This window comes from Kwoniella mangroviensis, assembly GCF_000507465.2.
Source record: "Kwoniella mangroviensis CBS 8507 chromosome 1 map unlocalized Ctg02, whole genome shotgun sequence".
Taxonomy (NCBI): Eukaryota; Fungi; Basidiomycota; class Tremellomycetes; order Tremellales; family Cryptococcaceae; genus Kwoniella; species Kwoniella mangrovensis.
In genome coordinates, this window is record NW_027062534.1 from 614,761 (window position 1) to 636,125 (window position 21,365).

Consider the following 21,365-nt stretch of genomic DNA (forward strand, 5'->3'; position numbering starts at 1 on the left):
AAAGTCCTTTTCTCTTGTCTTCAGAGTTCACTCTATGCGTACCGTGAAACATCATGCGGTATAATATAATGTCAAACGACCGAGATGATCAATAATCATATGAAAACGAGGTTAAAGGAAGATGCATCTCACTATACATATCACCTTCTATCTCTATCCCTTTTCCTATCTCGATCTCTATCTCTATCCCTTTGTCTATCCCGATCCTTATGACCATAATCATGACCATGTTTGTGACTGTGCTTCTCATCTTTATCCCACCCATTCCTATCCTTCCCTCTGTCTCTCTCCTTGTCTTTATGCTTGGCAGGAGCGAACGTTATTTCCCTTCGCTGTCCTATCCCCTGACTGGCTTTCACAGCTTCCTGCTTGGCTTTCTGCTGAGATGATAGAGCTTGAGGTCCGTACATAGGGATCAAACCTTCTAATTTACGGCGAGTAAGCCATCCAGAGGAAGGGAAGTTGGAGGATCTTTCGTTGATAGATACGAACTCGACCTGGGTATCGTATTCACACGTCAGCACTGATTCTCCTCGCAAGCAGTATACATGGGAAAGATGCAATAAATTCACCAGTTTGGAGTATATATGTGGATTGGCAAAAGCCGGACTGGATAGAAGTCTAGTATTTATATGTTCTCCCCTTTCGTATTTCAACTTCAAGAAATGTTCCACTTTGGTCTATATTGACGATGCGCATCCATTAGTTAGCCAAGGCAAGAACGGAACGGATTTGATTGACGTGAACTCACTCTCAAGGTCTCGTCCGCCTCCTTTGGATCTACTTCTGGAGGTATACCCCAATCGTCCACTCCCTCAATATCATCGGGCATAGTCACAATCTTGAATATCTCATCGTCGCTCAGACCTTCGAAATCTGCGCCCCACCTGGTAGATATTTTTCTTGAAGATGGAAGATGAGACTGAGCGGTATGAGTAAGATTTTCAGGTACTGGTGTTGACGGCTGTTTGCCTTTTGGAGTTGAATTTCCCGAAAGAGAGGTGGTGGATACTCCAGGAGAGGATCGACGTGGTCTTTTGGGTGATCGTGGAGTCAAAACTATACCGGATGGTGGACGGGTTTTAGTCTTGGGAAAGAATGATGGTGAAGCTATGTAATGGACCAGTACACTGTAAGCTTATCGTATCAGATGGCACGGGGGTAGCTCACCTGTCGTAGGTTGATCCCTCAGTCGCTATTTTCATTGCATGCATGCCCAAAGCCAAAGTATGACAATCCATCCATGCCCCCAAGTAGGAGATGTGAAAGAAATAGAAGAATAGAAAGGGCCAAGTGTGATCAAGTATTCTTGGACTTTGTATGGTGATGACTTACGGATGGACCTGGCAGATTAGAAGATTGTTCAGGTTCAGGAGAGGAATCGCCGGAGTAATGAACAAGCCCTGGAAGATGACAGAAAGGATGTAAGCTGCATGATTCGCGGACCTTGCCATCACTATATCCAACTTACCTTGCATGGTGGCTGCACTATTCGGTTGGGCTCTTCTTGAGTATATTTGAAAGTTAAGAAAGAGAAGCAGAGTCAGGAGAAAATAACCAGAGAACGAGGTTGTGTCCGTCGTCACTGTATATAGATAGCTATTAGCGGAGATGAGGTCGAACTCCGTCAAAATGTTGAAGTGATGATGTGATAAGTCACCAATCGTTCGTAAATAACGAGTAATATTGGATGAGATGAAAAGAGATCAAGAACGATCGGTATCAACTCATCTTGCTTTGTCTATATCCCATACTTACCAAGGTAGACCACCAAGCACCATGTCCGAAGTCACCTCGGTACAGCCCATACCCAATCCACCATCCAAGAGGAAGAACGCCAATGCCATCGAGCTGATCTCGGGTAGTGTAGGAGGAGCTTCTCAGGTGTTATCGGGTCAAGTGAGTTGCCCAATAGATCGTAAGAGGACCATTGCTGATTTATTTCATCATTTAGCCTTTAGATACATTGAAGACGGTAAGTAGATCTAGCTGCAAGGCCAAAGCTACAGCTTACCAACCTTGCTATCATAGAGAGCACAAACAGCACCAAAAGGGCAATTCAAGAACACCCTCGATATCTTCACCACGACCGTACGGAATGAAGGTTTCTTGGCTCTTTACAAAGGGATGGTAAGCTCCTTGTCAGCATTTGTTTATAACGCAATAGCTTATCCTGTAATTCAATCAGCTCTCCCCTCTTCTCGGTGTAGCAGCTGTGAATTCACTGTTATTCACTGCATACGGCGCATCTCGACGGATCGTCTCTCCATATCCTGATTTGTCGATACCGCAAGTAGCTACTGCTGGTGCTATGGCAGGTGCCGCTAACGCTATATTGGCTTCTCCAGTGAGTGATCATCCTGAGGTCATTTTGCCATTTAGTAACTGCTGACGAAATATCCGTACAGGTCGAGATGTTCAAGATTCGTATGCAGGGGCAATACGGCGGTGCGGGAGATAAGAAGTTGAGTGGGGTTGTAGGTGACATGTGGAAGGAGTACGGTTTTAGGAATGGTATAATGAGAGGATACTGGGTGAGCTATACATTCATAAATGAAAAAGGGGTATATCAGCTGAATTGTCATTTTAGATCACCTTTGTTCGAGAAATACCAGCTTATGCAGGATTCTACGCTGGTCAGTCAACACTCTTTGAATCACCTATTACTCTTCCCAATTATGCAGACTCTTTAAACTGATTGTTCAACGCTGTGTGTATGTATATATAGGATACGAAACTTCCAAAAGATGGTTCGCAAAGCATTACGCGCCAAACCCCGTACCCATCTGGGCTTTACTCACTTCAGGTGCGATCGGCGGAGTTTCATATTGGATAGCATGTTACCCATTGGATGTGATCAAGTCGAGGGTTCAATTATCGAAGACACCTCCATTGAAGGGTCATTGGTTATCTGGTGGATATATCGCACATGAATTCAGAGCTATCTTACAGGAAGGAGGAGCGTGAGTCAGACTTATTTGCAGCAATCATCGAATTGATTCAGTGAGCTCATCATGATATACCACGTTACAGTCGAGCATTATTCAGAGGTCTTACTCCGTCTCTGCTGAGAGCTGTCCCCGCTGCTGGAGCTACTTTCGCTGCTTACGAAGTTGCCAAAGGTGAGTGCGACTGTCAAAAATGAGACGCTTAGAGCTAATGGGTGTATGATTGCAGAATATATCATCAATCATAATTTGTTATAATCGCTGGGCATATATTGCATTACACTGATAGACAACATGCATATGTATTACGGATAGATCTCTCTACTGACGACTAACAACTAACATCGATTCGAACTTTTGATAACTCCTTTTTGCCCATTACAGTAATCTTCTTTCCCCGCCTCCTCGTCGTTGACATCTACTACTGTGTACTCTGTATGATCATCCAACTAATCAATTTCTCGCCTCTAATACCGCTGTAGATACACCTTCGACCTTCTTCTCATCAACATCTTCTACCACTCCCGATCCATACAAAGGGCCAAGTTCAGGTGTTGAATCACCTCGACCAATGACAGGTGGCATTTCACCTTTCTCTCTCCATTCACTACCCGCCACGTATAGCTCAACTTCCTCTTCAGTCCATTCTCTGAATTTGGTTCCTTTGTTAATCTTGTAATTCGCTTGGGGGAATACAGTTGCCAATAGATAATAGGTCAGTCCGGCCGCACATCCCGTGGTGATAAATGCGAAGTAAAATGAACGGACCACTCCGGTCGAGAAGCCTTTGACCCCCATGTTATTGAGGACTACGAATCATCCATGGTAAGCATTCAGCTTTTGTTCTTGCGTCTTGTGGAACAAGGGAGTAACTGATGACTTACATCCAGCGAAATTGACGCCTGCTCCTACAACATAAGCCACGAATGCTCTCCAATTACAACCGTAAGTGTACCCTTCAAGTGGAGTCAGCTTGATCTGCTCATATTATTCGAGTAAGTGTAAGCTGCACTCGCAGTATGGACCTTCTTTGTTAGCAGTGTATAACCAAGCTAAGTCTAATCTACCTTTCGCTAAGATGTAGTAATCGACCAAAAGTACACCGATGATACTAAACAAAAAGATTTGGTACGAAGCGATGAACGAAATGCTGAAGTAACACCCCAACGAAAAATCAAATTAGTCTACTGTCCATGAATTCCCGGATCCACGTATCCACATATCTACGTGGTACTCCGCCGTTCGGCGAACGGAGCGCAACAGAAACTCGTCGACTCACAAGATACTAGCCGAACCAAGGAGGTACCAAGGATTAATAACGATAGTCATAATCATACAAATTGCGAAAGCCCTCTTCATAGAGATATATCGAGGTAACAAAGATGAAATGTCGTTTCCTGCCGGTAAGACATTTTCGAATACGCAAGAGAATAATGCAGAGTAGGTGAAACCGAATGAAATGAAAGCTGCTCCACATCGTACCGTAGGGGTATAGTTTTCGGTGAGGATTCGATCGAGGTAAGTTAAGGGATTCCTACACAGTACAACGATACAAAGACAGTCAGTGTCAGTGGTCTCTTTGTTGAATGCCAGGGCAATGGGAGATGGAAGAGTGGACATACCAGATCAACGTGCCATATGCCTTTTCCGACGAGGCAGCAACTATCATACCGACCAATGTGGTGATGAACTAAAAGACAGTATTTTGGACGATCAGCTCCGAGCTCCTGTCATTATACGGTATGAAACGTTTTTACTTACATTTGACATTGGGAAACCGAATATCTGCCCAATGACAGGATCTTTCATCATGTCCGGCCATCAGCGACAGAATCCAGTACTGCACATTTCAATAATTTGACCAGCTTCCAGCTTACCTTTCCTATGAGTCGCATTTCTCTGCCAATCACTAGCATTACTCGCGAAAGTACTGCACCCAGCTGCACTCAACAATGTAAATCTAACGATCAACCAAGCTCTTTCCGATCCGTGTACTTTCGATCCTTGAGTTAAGGTATCCCCTACTCCTCCCGAAGTCTTCAATGCCAGCGCGAGCATACCTATGCAACTTAATACGTAGGCGACCAATTTGATGTGAATGAGGATCTTCCACTTAGGGACTGAAAGGAACAGGGCGGTACAGGTGAAAAACCAAAATAAGAAGAATCCAACCATCTGAGCAGAATCTAATGCACTATTACTAGGCATGTGATTAGGCAATTTGGCGATGGAGGGAAATATCGTGTGGAGGAAGATGTAGATACATTGACCGCCTGTTACGGTGTTGACTCCGTTCCATACGCATGCTGATAGGGCACGATTGAAGACTGGCCAGAGGGATCCGTAGATCCCGAAAGAGGATCGACAGTAGACTGGGAAACCGATCTGAAATGGAGTCGGATAAGTATGTATTATCGTTCATTTCGAGTACAATGGCTTGATTTGATCGTGAAAGGATGGAGGATGATCGCTTACGTGGTATACTGATCCTGCTCTACCGTTGACTACCATGAACAAAGAGATTAAGAGGTATCCAAAGAAATTACAGAGAATACCATCCCATACTGATATACCGTACTGCAACAATCACTCGATCAGCCCATGAATATACCGTACCGTTTAGTGGAAGAAGTGCTACATACGGTCAAGAAAGTTCCTCCTCCTAACCAATTCGCAACAGTACCAACAGCCGAGAACCAAAATATGTTGAATGTCCAGAAAGTCCATGTCCTATTATCGTTCTCAACATCAGTACGAATACTGTGCTTTACTGATTGACTCGTGATGGACTTACCGCCTTTCCAAAGGGATAGGTAACAAATCATCATTCTCTAACGATTTCTCACGTCCCTCCGAGCCGGGAACTTCTAATTGGAATTTTGGAATTTTAAACTGAAAGCCCATTTTGCAAAGCTTTGCCTTGTATTTTGAAAGTGTTGAAAAGTGGGGCACGCATCGTTGTCTTTTTGATTACCGATATTATATACTTTTCATATCTCGATATGAGATGCATGATTCAGATCTTTTGAGACGGTACTGACATGAAGGTTAATCGACCTTATCTTTCTTTCTTGGGCTTAGTCCGGAAAAATTGGAAAGCCAAAAAACAGAGGAACCAGGAAGAAAATCCTTATCTGCCTCTTGTGACATGCTGCCACTCAATAAGAGTCGGTGTACTTTCGACTCAGGTGGGCCGAAGGTACCTCAACCTGTGAGCGTCGGAAGGTCAAGCCCGGAATAACTGAAGTGGATAGCAATGCCAAGAAACTCGTATCACATGCTACCATCTATACACAGGATTAACTAATAAATCAAAATACAGAGAGATCACGCCGATGAAGATAAGAGATTCTTCCTAAGGTACAACGAGGCGCCTCGGATATGACCGATTTAGTGAGCTTCGAGTAAACTTTATTTCTCGTCTACACGTTTGCTTTTACCGCATACCTTGAGATTCCTCTGTTCTTTGAGTGTTTTGAACCTAAGGTAAACAGCAGCTCATGATTGGCTGACATTGATACCCCTCCAAATCAAGGTACTGCGCTCGTGTGACTCGCCCTAGCTGTTCCATGAAAGCCGAACTTAGATAGGCGAGAACACCGGCGGAAGTAAAATATGGTACGCCAGTCATTGGTAACCACATATGTACGACTCTACTCGTATCTTCGGCGCCGATATGGGACATATGCTTTCGGGAAAGCTTATCTCTGCATATACTTGTAGATACGATTAAAGCGGAGGGATATCAAAAAAGATAGATAAACTTGACTGTGCTGCACTTGTAGCCGTATCAGCTTGAACCGGATCAACGAAATATTTCGTTATCAAAGTCCCTTCATACTAAATTCATGAATGGACAAACTATCAATCTGATCTGAAGACGTCTATTATCATCAATAACAAGAGTTGAAACACAAGAACTCAGCATACCTACAAAGGCAAAATCTCTCTATTTTTCCAGAAATTCTCGCTCGACGAAAAGAAACGAAACCCGTCATCATGCCAGCACCCATCTCGACCGACCAGCTTACAGCAGTGATAGGATTCACCCTCCCCCCGAATCGGATGGATCATGATCTATCGATTTACATGACATGGCAGCCTGGACGATCTAAACCGCTGGAAAAGATCAGAGTACCCGTGACGAACCTTCGTCCAGAACTCGAAGGGACCCCGGTAGAGCCATTGGAGCAGTTGAAGACCAGGGGATTTGGGATCATGAAGCATGAGAGTAAGTGGTTGAGTGAGATTCCTAGTGAGAAGGGTACGGAAGCGTATTTGAAGGAATGTGAAGGGTAAGTGCAGTGCTTTACTATCTGATCATCATGACAGCATTCATGTTGCCCATTCTTGTATAAAGTGAAATCAGATAGGTGGAAGTTTTAACAAGAGATGAGCTAATTATTCGATGATGAAATAGAATACTGCAAAATATTCTAGGATGCGATAAAGTGATAGCTTGGAATTCGGTCTGTCGAAAGAACGATCCTAATGAAAAAGAGAAGAAAGTCGAAAAGCAAAAAGAACCTGAAAAAGGTTTTATACCGACAGAAAGAGTTCAACCGATAGCTGGTGTAGCTCATGTGGATCAGAGTGCTGTGAGTGATCTCTTCTGCATTTCAGAGTTATAAATTGGCACACGCACACAATCATCCATTTTCATTGTTTGAGCTGATAATCGAGGTTGTTCCATGTTTATAGGAATGGGGATATGAGTTATGTGGTAAAGCTGCTGGGAAAGGTATGTCAGAATATAAGAGATGTCAGATAATCAATATATGGAGACCTTTACATGGTATGTCAATATGTCAATACTTATCTTAGTACGACTGGAGACTGATCATACGTTGGTTTACTATGCGAATATAGGACCAGTCACCAACGCCCCTCTAGCGATGCTCGACCCTAAAACCCTCCTTCCAGAGGACATAGGCACCCACGCCTCTCAGTATGGCTTCGGACATGATCTCCATCATTCACCAGGTCAGGAGTGGTCTTACATCCGACATCAAATGCCTGACGAGATCATCCTTCTGAAATGCTACGATTCAGATCAGGGGAAGAACGGAGAGGTGCTATGGTGCGGTCACGTAGCGGTACAAGTTGATAATGATGCTGAGGGGATACCAGAAGAGTTGCTGAGGGAAAGGGAAAGTATCGAAGTCAGATTGGTAGCTTTGTGGGAATAGCGGGAGTCTATGGTCTATCGATCTCGTTCGGGATATTTGGGTTATATGGATGTTTGTTGCTAGCACTGTATGGGATGGTCATGCTATATTTGGAACTCAACATGAGATGTGTGCAGTGTCTGGTCGATGCCACGTGCTCCATGCCGAGAGCGGGGAGAGTAGGTCCGAGCGTGTTTCTGGAATTAATGTAAACACAGCCACATACAACAACCCAACCGATCGAATCAGTCTCAATCAAGCCTTGGCCTCGTTGACAACCTAGTGCTGCATACCTACACATTTCCTTGGCTTTGCATCTCATCATAGACATCTCTGCATCTCATCATAAACATCGATCATCAACATACATAGTACAGAGACCAACAGGAGCATCAAGAAAGAATGAAACTCTCATCCCTGGCCTTACTGGGCTTACCATTCCTATACCTCACATCGGCTTTACCAAAGATCACCCGGACAGGTAAATATCTGTATGATGAGAGTGGATCTAGGTTCTATATCAAGGTGAGTATCTGTATAAGTATACTATGCATGTCTAGTTGATCCCCTCGAGATGAGAAAGCTGATGATTAAATGTTCGATTAGGGAGTAGCTTATCAACCTCAGGGTGAAGCTGCTGCTGAGTCGGAAGCGAATGCTGCGAAGTGAGTCATACCTACTGTGCATTCACAAGACGTATAGATGATAAGGCTGATCTCTTATTGGGTAATGTAGTGGTGGATTTCCTGAACCGTGAGTATAGCATATAAAACACTGTTTGCCACCCCATTGATGTATACCCGTACCGTGTAGATCATCATTCCACGATCCTTTATCTTCCCCTCAGAATTGTACTCGAGATCTACCGTACCTCAAACAGTTGGGTGTGAACTCCGTTAGAGTCTATTCAGTGAACAGTAGTCTGAATCATGATGAGTGTATGAAGACGTTCAGTGATAATGGGATCTACGTATTGTGAGTATCGTCGAAATTCCGTTGACTTGATCCACTCTTGCCCCTTCCGACCTGTAATGTTTTCCCTTTCGCTCTAACACCTGTCATATCTCGCACAGACTCGACGTATCTCTTCCCCTGAATGGATCGATAGACCGATCTTCCCCTTCTTGGTCAACCAATCTCCTCAACGAATACATCTCGACGATCGACGCCTTCAGGAATTATGACAATATCTTAGGGTTCAATATTGGTAATGAGGTGATCACCCAGGTTAGCAATACGAATGCTGCTCGTGAGTCTATCTATCTGCTCAAGTAAGCCATCGAGTGAGAGGTCAGGGAGATAAAAATACAACGGATTGGTGCTCTAGTTGGGGTCACTCTCAAGCGAGAATACAAGGCGGTGATTTGAATTGATGGCTAATATTCCTCCTATCCCCCAGCCTACGTCAAAGCCGCCGCAAGAGACATCAAAGCCTATCTCAAATCTGTCAGCTCTTCAGCTCTCGTGGGATACTCTGCGACAGATGGAGACGCCGATTTCAGAAACTCATTAGCAGAATATCTAACTTGTGGTGGCGACGACATTGCTGTTGACTTGTATGGTGAGTCAGCTGCTCCCTCGACAATACGTAGATTATAGCTGATCCAAGTGCAATAGGTCTGAACAATTACGAATGGTGTGGTGATTCGTCATATAATGCATCAGGATGGAATGCAATTGTCTCTGGTATGCAGGATATCCCTGTTGCTACGTACATGTCAGAGTATGGGTGAGTCGCATTTATCTCCTATATGTGTTCTCGATATATGACTCGCAGATATTCATGCAAAACACACAGGTGTATCTTCTCTCCTCCTCGGTTATGGACCGAAGTCGCTGCTCTGTTCAGTACCCCCGTGTCTGATGTCTTCAGCGGTGGAGTGGCCTTCAGCTATTTCCCTACTTCAGATGGTGAGCTAGACGTCCCACGTCGAATTTAGCAGGGACGTTAAGCTAACAATCATGAGTTTAGGCTATGGAATGGTCACTATCTCTTCTGATGGAAATACGTAAGCTGCATGATTTTTTCCAGCATTTGCAAGGTTGCTCAATACTGATGAAACGGTATAGTGTCACCACCTCAGATGACTTCAACAGGCTCTCTACACAATACAACGCCACATCTCCACCTAACTCACCCGCCAAATCTTCCGTCACTGCCGGTCAGACCAACTGTCCATCCGAATCTTCCTCGCTCGTCGCATCGAACACTCTCCCACCAACGCCTAACGAGCAAGTATGTAATTGCATAAACGAAAAGGCTCTGTCATGTTTGGTCAGGTCCAGCACCGCGAATTCACCCACGATCGTTGGTGATTTGTTGAAGTGAGTGCCTTGTTTATGAACAGAATTGTTCACCTGCATGTTCATATGCAGCTACACTTGTCATATGACGTTCACACTCCTGAGTCCATCTTGTTGATTTTTATGCTGATTTTGATACACATTTTCAGCTATGCCTGTCAACTTCTCGGATCTTCCACCAACGGTACTGCTTCCTGTGATCCTATAGGCGGCAATGGTACCTCAGGTACTTACGGAGAACTCTCATACTGTTCTCCAGCTATCAAATTATCCTACGCCATGTCAGCTTACTACGAGTTCAACCCTGTCGATACTTCATGTGATTTCGCTGGCAATGCCACCTTGAGTCCTACTCGTGGGTATATGGTTTCTCCATTGTAACCATTATCCATGGATATAAAGATTGTGTGCTGAATATGATATATTGTTATGTAGGACCAAACACAGCCGAGGATGCGTCTTCCTCTGCCTCTCAATGTCTCTCTTCCGAACCTTCCGGTGGGGTCTTCACCCCCTCCCCTGTATCAAGTTCCGGAGCGAGTTCGACATCTTCTTCTGCGACTGGGAGTCGGTCAGGTTCGGGTACTGCTCCTGCGGGAAGTAATGGAGGTGGTGCTAGTTCCAGTGCTTCGGTGGCTCTTTCTGGGAGTGTGTTGATGGGTGTTGTGGGAGTGATGGGTGCGGTAGCAGGTGGTGCTCTCATGGTTTTGTAGACGTACATACAGAATACACAGTGATGAAGGATCGAGTGGATTGATACGATGGACATTTCTACAATCATGTATGATAAGTATTGCATGGGACATTCTAGGTATCTGGGTATGCAGATGACTTCGAATTCCAGTGGTTTTTGAGCAAGTTTGCCCTCCTGAGATTGGCTGCATTGGCTGATTCCAGTCATTCCACGTGTATCTAATCCTGTTCCTGATTCCAGTGAATCGAATCCGATTTACCGCCGGTTACGGATGCCATGAATTTGGATGGGTTCATTTGACGTCACATGGAAGAACCCTACTGGGACCTCCACTATATGTCACCATAACAGTCCACTCTCGTAGGTAGTAATGGTCTCTCTGTCTATAATGGATACATAAAGCGATTCATAGTTTAGTTCAGTCCATTCTCCTACTTTCAGCTCAATTCTTATCATCATGACATCTTCCCAGGTGCCTATCACACCTCAAGAACTCGATGCTATCCCTATAGGTTATGCGACCCCGAGTTTGGGCTTGAATCCGGCCCATAGCCTCGAGATGAAATTTGACGCTATGGCTCAAAACGGTTGGAAGAATGTAGAATTGGGTTTTGGAAATTATGTAGCATGGGTACAAAGTCAAGTCGATCTGTGAGTGGATCGTGTACCTGTATATCATACTATTTACAGTATACAATCTTTTACATCAAGTTCTATCTCCCAGCAATCATCTCATCGAAACATGAAATACAATGATGATATGCGTTATCCTTGTTGATTCGAAGGTTGGAGGTTGGAGGTTGCCGTCATTGCTAATCTCCTTTGCATTATCTTTTGCTGTCTTAGACCCCCCTCGACTTGTCCCGAAGAATGGAAAGTAGATGACGAACCTTCCCCTTCCGACCACGAGATATGGGATGCCCTCTATTCGCATGCACCTAAACTCAAATCGTTGGCAGAAACTCACGGATTAAGATTGTTGATGTTACAGCCCTTGAATCAATTTGATGGTTGGCCCAAGGGACATGAGAGGGAAGAATGGGTAAAAGAGAAAGCAAAAAAGTGGATCGAATTATGTAAAAAGCTGAGAGTGGAGTATTTACAGGTGAGTGATCCGATAATTATCTCATGAATCGACGAATATGGTGTAGTCAAAGTATTTATCTAATGCCCAAGGCCATGGTTCTCTCAGGTCGGAGCCAACGACCAACCAGATGCTTCGGGAGGAGACGACAAAACTGCCCAAGATTTAGCATGGTTAGCGGATATAGCCCAACCTATAAAGATAGCTTATGAACCTTGGTGTTTCTCACCGAGGTATCCTACCTGGGAGCGATGTTTGGAAATAGTTAAAAAAGGGGTACGTGGATAGGTTCATCTGCAATGTTTCATTGGCGTGAATACGAAACAGTATCAGATCTGATCATAACTTTCAATTCGTTGATTCGCTCTGATCTGTTTTTTATCGTTCGGTAAATGTATAGGCTCGACCAAATCTTGGAATCTGTCTCGACACAGCTCAAATGGCCCTTTCTCCTACATACGGCTACGATCCCCTTTCCTCTACTCCTCCTTCCCCATCAAACTTCGAAGAGTTAATCAAAAGGATCAAAGATATACCTAAAGAATTCATATTCTATTTGGAAATTTCGGATGTCCTCCCTCCGAATCCTGCATTATTGGATGGAAGTCCATTTGACGAATGGCATAAATCCCAAGGACCCAATAATTCTACTAGATCCACTTGGGTACTTTGTGCGAGGGCTTTACCTTATATTGGTAGGAGTGCCGGTAAGGGGGTGAGAGACGATAAGAAGGATCTGGATCTGGGAGTGGCGAGGGTCGGGGAAGTTACGAAAGCTGTTTTCAGTACGGGATTTAGAGGTAAGTGAGATTAATTGATGATGTCGACCTCAACCTCTATAAATCCGTATATGTCAGTTGGGTGGAATGTTGACTCATTCCTACTGTATTATCTACCAGGTCCCGTCATTTGGGAACCGTTCGAAGCGCTTGTTATGGAATCTGAAGATAAGGATGTACCAGAGTTGTATGCTCATGCTGGAAAGGTATCCAAAGAGAAATTATGGGAAGAGGTTTTGAGCGAGTAAATTGATTCAAGATAGCTGATTTATCCATAACCGACTATAACGATGGTGTATAGCAACAGTGACAGGATACCCAAAGGAATTGATAATAATAACAATTAATTCCCAGCATATGTTTATACAGTACAGGTGAGCAAGCAAATGATTATAAATAAATCGAGCATATCAAAAACCAAGAATCAAATAAGGAATTTCTCCTGTGAATTCAGCCAAAGATGCACTGATGTATGATCAAATACTTCTACCATGTTAACAACGATCAACCAGACTTGATCCCCCAAACAGACCACAATTTCCAAACGATCTTATAATCCAGTTCAATCTCCTGTAAGAACCTGATCTTGATTCTATCATATTCGACTGGTGAGATGCCCGCAGCATCAATTATCAGTAATCGAGATGTATCTGGGAATTGGCGAATATCACGCATCATCACTGATCCGACTGAACGTTGTTTAGGGTCTAGAAAGATGTTTCTCATTAGTATGGAGGTCCTTGCAGCGAACGTATGACACGGCGAGATGGACGTATGGGCTCACCTTGAGACCAAGGTGTGAGAGGCCAATCGAATGCTAAGTAATCGACATCATTGAAGATACCTGCATTGCGGAAATATTCAGGTAGTTTCGGTGCGAGATGAGGATCAGTACCGCGTGTGAGCATCGCTCTGAACATTGTGTATGATCGATGTAGCTGTTAGCAGTCGTATTTCCGTTGCGGTTTATGTTTATAAGGCAGGGGGGTGTATTGCCATTCAGTAGTACAATCGAAACATTACTTACTTCTGCAATCCCTGTTCCCAGCCAACCCAGCCTTTCAAGCCCGCTGTGGAGCGGCCATCGGGGAGAATCAAGTTGATATCTGGTTCGGTAGCCACATACATCCCGCCAGGCTTGATCACTCTCGCTATATCCAAAAGGAGAGAAGGGTAATCGCGTAGCTTTTGTCTTTCCATCAGTACTGGTAATCACCCGGCAAGTCATATCTTAAACACTCACACCCATAACTAATAGTCTTCCAGTGACCAGATCGAATGTAGCATCAGGGTATGGTAGACCTTTGGTTATGTCGTCCATTGCGAACGAGCAATTATCGGGCAAGGTGTCAGGTTGAATTGGTACAAGGTCGATCTTTGTCGCAGACACAGTAGAGAGTGAGATCAGGGTAGTGTCACAGTGTTGATCAATTATGGTGTTTTGAGAGATGACTTACACCGATGAATTCTGCTTCTGAAAACTCCCTTGCCATCTCTAAACACCAACTGCCAGTCCCACATCCTAAATCCAGTACCCTCATATCTTTCCCAAGGGGCGAATGGGTACGTAGATAATCTCCCACGTGAGGGAGGTAATTGCCTCCGAGTAGCTTGGGATATGAACACAAGGTCAAAATGGGTATCATAAGTCGTGTAGTACTCACCAGGCGGATCGCATGATGTTGTATATCCAGTCTCTGGGAGAATTGACAATCAACTCGCAGATACTTCGATAATATAGACCAATACTATGACTCATCGAGCTCACCTGAATCTCTTCGGTATCTGTGCTGTGCTCATCAGTGATCATGACATTCATTAAGTGCTGACGATGACTTACCAGCTGGTAGTGCATAGTCATCTGAACGCGACAATCAGTCAGAATAAACATAACCTTGTTCAAGTTTTTTTTGGCAATGTGAACAGCAAAATCCGCCACTCACCCTGAACAGCATTATACAACCTCCCTTCATCTTCCCTAAAGCTATCGAAGAGAAGGACATACATGCATTAGCTTAGCTGCAAGGCTAGAAAAGTCAGCCGCCAGGCCAGGATATCCTCACACAGCATGTTGCATACTTGAAGTAAACGTGAATGCTGATCCCGTTGGACTGGGTGGACCTGTCGATCCGTTCAAACCACCCATGGCATATTGGGTGTTGGGCGTGAGTGGCGGTAAAGTAGAATTTTCAGTTGAAGGTGTTGGTGATAATGTATGAGTAGGAGCTGTCATCGTTTCTAAAGGCTGTGGCTGGGGCTGAGTCTGAGAGTGAGTTGGTGGTATAATTGGAGGTTGAAGAGAAGGTAAGATGGTTTCTTCTTCTTGTATAAACTCATGAGGTGGTAAGGTAGGTAACCAACTTGGAGGTGGGGATTTAGTATCGTTGTTATCTGCCAAGACACCAGACACTCATCAGCTAATTGTTATTCGGTGAATTTTGTCTTTTACATCTCGTAAAAAAGGAGATCAAAGCTTTGTGTGTTGTGTTAGATGACATGTGACAGAGTAGGGCGACTGACCATCATTTGATACAGCCGCAGTCGTATTATCCGTACCTTGACCTTGGGAGTCGACGTTACTCGCTTGATCCTCTACATCTTCACCACGTAACATCAATCCTAGGCCATACGACTTTGCACGAGGCTTTGGTCTTGCTCGTTGGGCATCTTCAATGGGTGGTGAAGTGGGTCTTTTTGGCATTTTCCGAGTGATATCATGATAAGTGAGAATAAGGTTATCAATCAGAGACAAAATGGGAAAAGACAAGAGGAAGAAAGAGATGGTGGTGATGATGGTTCCTTATATATGTCATGTGCAGGTAGTCGTTGTGTGCTGTTTGCATGATGGTGGGTGATTGTGATTATGATTGATGGTCAAAAGAAGAATTAGTGGGAAGGGCGTAAATCAACTTAAGCTTATTTCTCATACTCATACACAGTACAGTAGACCATCACTCAACTCCGATGAGCAATCTCCGAAATACAGCAAGGAGTATGCTTATAAAGGATGTGTTTCACTTCCCATCTGTTCGCTTCGTGGGTGGGGGAAACGGGGAGATCTAGGGAGCAATGATCCTCACAAGTTACGGTATGGGAAGTTACGATCAGACAAACAACACATTGAGGGGGAAAAAAAAATGATTTATACGCTTGGACCTCTATTTCTCATTCATGTTTGATATTCTGACCATTGATCCCTTGATGAGCAAGCAAGGACAAAGCGCAATGAGGCCATGTGATACTGTGACTGTCAAAGAGCAGATGATTCACGATGGGACACCTTTGACCATGTAACTTACCTATTCAACCTACCCATCTCAGTGGACAGTACAGTATCGCTTGACCTGGCCTATCTCAGTACGGTTACTGTACCGCATCGCTCTTAGCTTGTCTTCCATCCCTCCTTTATGATTGAGCTACAGCAAGCGAGCATCTCTGTAGATGACGTGTCAAAGTGAAACACCTCCTTTATAGCTCTAGACCAGTCCTCTGAAGGGCTATGTACCTATGAGATCGGCTATGAGCCTGATGAGATCTCGTCGAGAGTCATAGTCCCGGTCAGTAGACTGGCATAGTATATAAGGTTTGAAAAGAGGAGTGGCAATTTGTTGTAGATCGCGTGCCAACCTGCCCAAGGTATCTCATCATAGTATGTTCCATGATTTACGTCGACATATGCCATTTCGTCTAGAAGAAGGATGGCGATATCCAGAAGGGTGGGAAGATTTCTCCCGCCCTGACCCTTCGGAGGATGATCGATCATCTTCTCATGATGAATATGGACAACAGTCGGGTCAATCTACTTCTACTTCTACTTCTACTTTTACATCGCGAGATAAATCAGATCTATTTGGAAACGATCCTGATCACATTCAAACACCACCACCGAGATATGAAGACATTTATCAATCCCGAGACACGTTCTCGCGTTCCCCTTTCAACAGCTTACCTGAAGAGAAGTTGTCGCAAAGTGTAGATGGAAAGTCGACTCACAATATAGGATTTGATGAGTCAAAATATCCTTCAACCGCTCATACCATATACACTGAAAGTAAATCGAGCTCAAATTCAAGACCAAGACCAAGACCAAGAGTAAGACGAAATATATTTGGTAATTGCTCATCGACATATCCTTCATACCCTACTACACCATATTATCCAACATACAATAGATGGTATAACCCTCATCGTCAAATCAATATCAATCCATATAATCATCAAGTAAGACCGTCCCCTTTTCCTGTTCAACTCATCTCTGAGACTTATATTCCCAATAACCCTCATCCCCATTCTGGGAACATACAAATTACCACCCAAGAAGATGATGTAGAAGCAAAGCAAAGATCGACAGCCAGATCTACCGAATCGTGTCACCCCCCATCAATCGACTTAGAGGAAATAACAATCTACAATACCGATTACTCCTACCCTCATATAAATCTCAACATACCTCCTTCTGCGTCTTCTTCGTCGTCGTCGCTTCACTTCAGTACCTCTGCTTCCTCATCTGGTTCACCGAAAGTTGATTTCTCGCTCAACTTGTCTATATCTTCTGGGAGTTCTCAGGAGATGGCAGAGGGACTGGAAAGAGTGTCAGAGGGGTTGAAAGGTATCAAAGAGGCTTTGAAAGGTGTAGGTGCGAGGTCACAAGGATACCAGACGGTATAAAGGGTTGTGAATAGATTAAACAATGCTAGTACAGTACCCATCGATTGATCAGTTAAACCCATACACGAGGGGCTCATTACAGCAAGTACTCATTCCATACTCACTATTGATATACCAACGTACAATATACATGATGGGTACACGTTTTTGCTCATCCAAATTAAACCCTCATATACGATGATGTGAATATATATATTAACATCAGTACTGTATTGTACCGAAGCTGCATGGTCCATCTGAATCTAAGAAACCATGCAATGCATCATTATATGTGTATATGTGACGATGACAGATACTGTTTGTTATATGCAGGTCTAAACTATGATCAACACTATACTGTACATCCCGATCTGGATCCGTCCTACTACTGTTGGCCACCTCTGCCCAACCCACTTATCCTCCCTATCCAACCCCATATACCTCTGAGTGTGTACCCCTGATACCTCATCCAGATACCTACGACAGCCGTAAAAGTAGTAGTGGCCAGAGTGATGGACGCTATCATCCGTACCCTCTGGGCGGGGGACATGGTCGATGAAGGACCTCGAGCAAGCGATGATGTTCTAAGTGCAAACAACGGGTAAGCCGACTTGGTCGCTGTGTATTGAGTAAATACTTGAGGCATGATATTAGACACTTACGGATTCAAAGCCACTCTTGTAATCGCTACCCAGAGATTCGTCATTGGTCCCAACCTAGCACTGACGGCCATTGGAGCCGGTAGTCCTAATCGACGACAATACGAATCAGGTTGGACTTCATGACGCTGTTGAGCCAGGTCCAAATCCGATTTGGTAGCAACGAAAATCGCAGGTATATGATCAAGTGAATATTGTTGCTACGTGTAACCATATGAGCCTAAGATCTTCTATCAAACAAAGAAGGGAAAAATTGTGAGGTGCAGATTGGTAATTTTCACGTCGAACTCACCCTTAGATTTGATATATAAGAAAACGAATTGGTATCGCTCGAATCATGCACGTAAATTATAACGTCGGCCATATCTAATTTCTTGGAATTGCGCAATGTCTCTGATTCGTATTTTGAGCCGAACTCCTGGAGCTACAAGGTGTGCAAATCACTGTCAGCGAGAGAGATCCGAAAGAAACCGAAGAAATAGAAAAGCTTGGATCGGAGACAAGAGCCCAGTGAATTTGGCTTGGTTCATTTGTCTATGGTATGCTCACTCACCACTAAATACTTCTCCTGTCCCTCGATCTCCACCGAATTCACCACGCTCAACACTTTCGTCGTCGGTTCATACCCATACCCTCCCGGGGACCCATCCTCATGACCTCTGAATCCCTTATTCACGAACGACCTCAGTAAACTCGTCTTGCCCGAACCAGTCGCACCCAGGACATAACATAGGAATACCGATCTCGTGACTTTCTTCTGCCTTCTATCCTGCTTTCTCGGTCGAGTGATATGTAATGCCGTGGGTGTACTCAGGGGTGGTTCGGTAGATGCAGATGGTGTAGAGGAATATCCCAAATAAGCTAGATATTCGAGGGTCGTTCGATGATCTAGTAATGTAGTCATTGACCATTGTGCTAACCACCCTTGAAGCGTTACTCTGCCCATATCATCTGTGATGGTACTATCTGGAAATCCACTAGCCGACCATGGATTACCTGGAGAAGTCGAGAAGAGCTCATCTAATTCGGATTGAGACAGGGCTCCATCCTGATCTTTATCGTATGCTTCGAATATGTCCGTGAGGAACTGATTGCCTAGAGGTGATAGTTCGACGGAACAATCGTATGGTACGTCGAATCTGCGTGAGTGGAACGAATACAGTATCAGCATTTATTTGTCTTTCACAACGGTCTCATGGATGGCATGGCGCTATGCGATAGGATCATAGTGTATCCGATACGGGGATGATGGAAAGGTAGCGAAAATGGAATAGGGCAACCCACCTTGGCGTCAAGAAATCCTCTCTCAGATCCAAGCCCTCCCCATATCCAAACTTCCTCAAAACCGTCCAAGTAGTTTCCATCCTCCCCTGCTGTATAAATATCGTGTGAAGATACAAGAAACCTAATTCCGTTATACCCTCTCCGGGAGGAGAGAGGACAGGCGGTGACTGACCTAACTGACCGTATGTTGGATCTCGAGGTAAGGGGGTGGAAGGGACGGAATATGTAGGGACGGGCAGTACAGCTGATGGATCATATGATCGAACGAGATCGAGTATACCTTCTAGTTCTTGATACTGCAACGGCGTGGAGAAGCATTTTTGCTATCGTGCAAACATATTTTAAGCATGAATTTACCTCGTTCTGGAGTCAAAAGAAGGATTGAGGAAAAAGTGACTTACCTGAAATTGATTCAATTCTACGGCATTCAATAACCCATCTTTATCTACGTCCGATATCCTGAATATACGTTTCAGTGCTTCTAGGCATTTTGGTTTCAGTGTCTACACGACCGACATGTCAGCTCACGGGTCCAAAAATACAGAACATGACAGAACTCACATGTTCCCTGGAGTCGTACAACGGGGCGGTAGGATGCAGTACAGCTTTCTGAGCGAAGTAGAATACTTCCGATACATTCAGTGGTAATAATGCTGAACATTCTACGACCGTTTCGACTTCCTATTGACGATCATTTCATCTGAAGTTAGTAGTCCGATTGAATTTTGCACTGAATGATGCGGAAGACTTACCTTGAACTCCCTCATGATCGGTGCTATCTCATCTTCTAATCCCTGATTCGTCACCTGTCCACCTCTCAGATCAATCTTATTCCCGACTAATATCACCGGTATCTACATTATCGGCTTCATCATCAGCTGGGCTTCTCTACATTATTGGTTGATTCGATCGCAAGCAAGCAGGCTCACATTTATACCTTCCCTCCTGAATAGGGGTAACCAATACTCCGCTACTCTGTCAAAACTACTTGGTTCGGATATACTGTACACCAGACATATCACATGCGCTCGCGTGAGTTGGGACAATAAATGAGCTCGAGAACGGGGATTTGCTATCCACAGAACGCAACATCAGCTTGGTTGCGTATTGTGAAAGAGAATGGACATACATGAAGTATCTACAATTGAGGTTGTGACATTCTCTGGAGTCACTTCTGGAGGTATAGTCACCTCCGGTACGACATGTTGAACCTTTTTGAGAAGTGTACATGTTTTAGTCTGGTAATGTTAGGAGTAGGGGAGAAGTCGGGACCAATCAATGAACTCACATTATTCACGAATGATTCTTTGATCAAAGACGTTATTATTGATGATTTCCCTACTCCATCTGCATCGTGTCATGCATACGTATCAGCCACCCTCCCGTACAGAGCCGTTGGCATGGTGCCATATGCATGTCACCACACGTCCACTCACCATCACCGACCAATACTATTCTCACGAGATCACGTCGGGGCATCCCGGGTCAGCGCGGAGTAGGTGTGAGAGTGTCGAATGATGTGTGTGAGCAAAGCTAGCAAGATGTCCAAGACGTCTGTTGATCTCGTGCAAGTACCTAGATATCGTTTTTTGAGGGTGTGAGAGCTAGACAAGGTGATCTGTGATGATGATATGGTCTTGGTTGTCGAGTTGATGATATACAACAACAAAATTCCAATCATTGTCATTCGAGGGCCGACAATTCAAACGCGGCATCCACTGACATTGACAATTTGATCCCGTCGTCATCTCATCTCATGTACAAAGGGTGGCAACAACAGTGAGTATCATCATCAACA

The 21,365-nt window shown here is 44.3% G+C and overlaps 10 protein-coding genes across 10 annotated transcripts; 5 read left to right on the forward strand and 5 right to left on the reverse strand.

Annotated features, from left to right (window-relative positions):
• Nucleotides 1-140: 140 nt before the first annotated feature.
• Nucleotides 141-1,478, reverse strand: I203_105316 (uncharacterized protein; the record flags this gene model as incomplete). Its single annotated transcript, XM_019144482.1, has 6 exons — nt 141-497; nt 573-680; nt 752-1,110; nt 1,171-1,195; nt 1,336-1,403; nt 1,472-1,478. 6 exons carry the CDS (start codon nt 1,476-1,478, stop codon nt 141-143), a joined length of 924 nt encoding a protein of 307 aa, XP_019005817.1.
• A 301-nt stretch (nt 1,479-1,779) lies between these two features.
• On the forward strand, nt 1,780-3,206 carry I203_105317 (uncharacterized protein; the record flags this gene model as incomplete). The annotated part of the gene is made up of 9 exons (XM_019144483.1): nt 1,780-1,899; nt 1,955-1,975; nt 2,032-2,130; nt 2,189-2,347; nt 2,409-2,534; nt 2,591-2,636; nt 2,729-2,963; nt 3,034-3,122; nt 3,178-3,206. The coding sequence occupies 9 exons, from the start codon at nt 1,780-1,782 to the stop codon at nt 3,204-3,206; spliced, it is 924 nt and encodes a 307-aa protein (XP_019005818.1).
• A 195-nt stretch (nt 3,207-3,401) lies between these two features.
• On the reverse strand, nt 3,402-5,852 carry I203_105318 (uncharacterized protein; the record flags this gene model as incomplete). The annotated part of the gene is made up of 10 exons (XM_065517746.1): nt 3,402-3,757; nt 3,833-3,904; nt 3,965-4,098; nt 4,228-4,482; nt 4,571-4,638; nt 4,710-4,750; nt 4,826-5,333; nt 5,424-5,525; nt 5,591-5,678; nt 5,743-5,852. The coding sequence occupies 10 exons, from the start codon at nt 5,850-5,852 to the stop codon at nt 3,402-3,404; spliced, it is 1,734 nt and encodes a 577-aa protein (XP_065373050.1).
• A 1,095-nt stretch (nt 5,853-6,947) lies between these two features.
• On the forward strand, nt 6,948-8,137 carry I203_105319 (uncharacterized protein; the record flags this gene model as incomplete). Its single annotated transcript, XM_019144485.1, has 4 exons — nt 6,948-7,243; nt 7,369-7,546; nt 7,650-7,743; nt 7,818-8,137. The coding sequence occupies 4 exons, from the start codon at nt 6,948-6,950 to the stop codon at nt 8,135-8,137; spliced, it is 888 nt and encodes a 295-aa protein (XP_019005820.1).
• Nucleotides 8,138-8,518: 381 nt separating this feature from the next.
• Nucleotides 8,519-11,133, forward strand: I203_105320 (uncharacterized protein; the record flags this gene model as incomplete). Its single annotated transcript, XM_019144486.1, has 12 exons — nt 8,519-8,641; nt 8,723-8,781; nt 8,852-8,869; nt 8,930-9,091; nt 9,190-9,365; nt 9,516-9,677; nt 9,734-9,845; nt 9,915-10,027; nt 10,089-10,125; nt 10,187-10,441; nt 10,570-10,775; nt 10,856-11,133. 12 exons carry the CDS (start codon nt 8,519-8,521, stop codon nt 11,131-11,133), a joined length of 1,701 nt encoding a protein of 566 aa, XP_019005821.1.
• Nucleotides 11,134-11,571: 438 nt separating this feature from the next.
• On the forward strand, nt 11,572-13,225 carry I203_105321 (uncharacterized protein; the record flags this gene model as incomplete). Its single annotated transcript, XM_019144487.1, has 5 exons — nt 11,572-11,765; nt 11,961-12,219; nt 12,307-12,474; nt 12,599-12,998; nt 13,098-13,225. The coding sequence occupies 5 exons, from the start codon at nt 11,572-11,574 to the stop codon at nt 13,223-13,225; spliced, it is 1,149 nt and encodes a 382-aa protein (XP_019005822.1).
• A 256-nt stretch (nt 13,226-13,481) lies between these two features.
• Nucleotides 13,482-13,897, reverse strand: I203_105322 (uncharacterized protein; the record flags this gene model as incomplete). Its single annotated transcript, XM_019144488.1, has 2 exons — nt 13,482-13,684; nt 13,762-13,897. 2 exons carry the CDS (start codon nt 13,895-13,897, stop codon nt 13,482-13,484), a joined length of 339 nt encoding a protein of 112 aa, XP_019005823.1.
• A 103-nt stretch (nt 13,898-14,000) lies between these two features.
• On the reverse strand, nt 14,001-15,678 carry I203_105323 (uncharacterized protein; the record flags this gene model as incomplete). Its single annotated transcript, XM_019144489.1, has 9 exons — nt 14,001-14,162; nt 14,221-14,352; nt 14,435-14,587; nt 14,642-14,674; nt 14,746-14,762; nt 14,818-14,838; nt 14,921-14,961; nt 15,041-15,368; nt 15,498-15,678. 9 exons carry the CDS (start codon nt 15,676-15,678, stop codon nt 14,001-14,003), a joined length of 1,068 nt encoding a protein of 355 aa, XP_019005824.1.
• A 950-nt stretch (nt 15,679-16,628) lies between these two features.
• Nucleotides 16,629-17,645, forward strand: I203_105324 (uncharacterized protein; the record flags this gene model as incomplete). The annotated part of the gene is made up of 1 exon (XM_019144490.1): nt 16,629-17,645. The coding sequence occupies one exon, from the start codon at nt 16,629-16,631 to the stop codon at nt 17,643-17,645; it is 1,017 nt and encodes a 338-aa protein (XP_019005825.1).
• A 364-nt stretch (nt 17,646-18,009) lies between these two features.
• I203_105325 (mitochondrial Rho GTPase 1) lies at nt 18,010-21,046 on the reverse strand (the record flags this gene model as incomplete). Its single annotated transcript, XM_019144491.1, has 13 exons — nt 18,010-18,208; nt 18,287-18,483; nt 18,576-18,707; nt 18,837-19,422; nt 19,568-19,704; nt 19,801-19,890; nt 19,969-20,070; nt 20,129-20,248; nt 20,320-20,421; nt 20,497-20,639; nt 20,697-20,778; nt 20,856-20,914; nt 21,004-21,046. The coding sequence occupies 13 exons, from the start codon at nt 21,044-21,046 to the stop codon at nt 18,010-18,012; spliced, it is 1,992 nt and encodes a 663-aa protein (XP_019005826.1).
• Between the last annotated feature and the right edge of the window lie 319 nt (nt 21,047-21,365).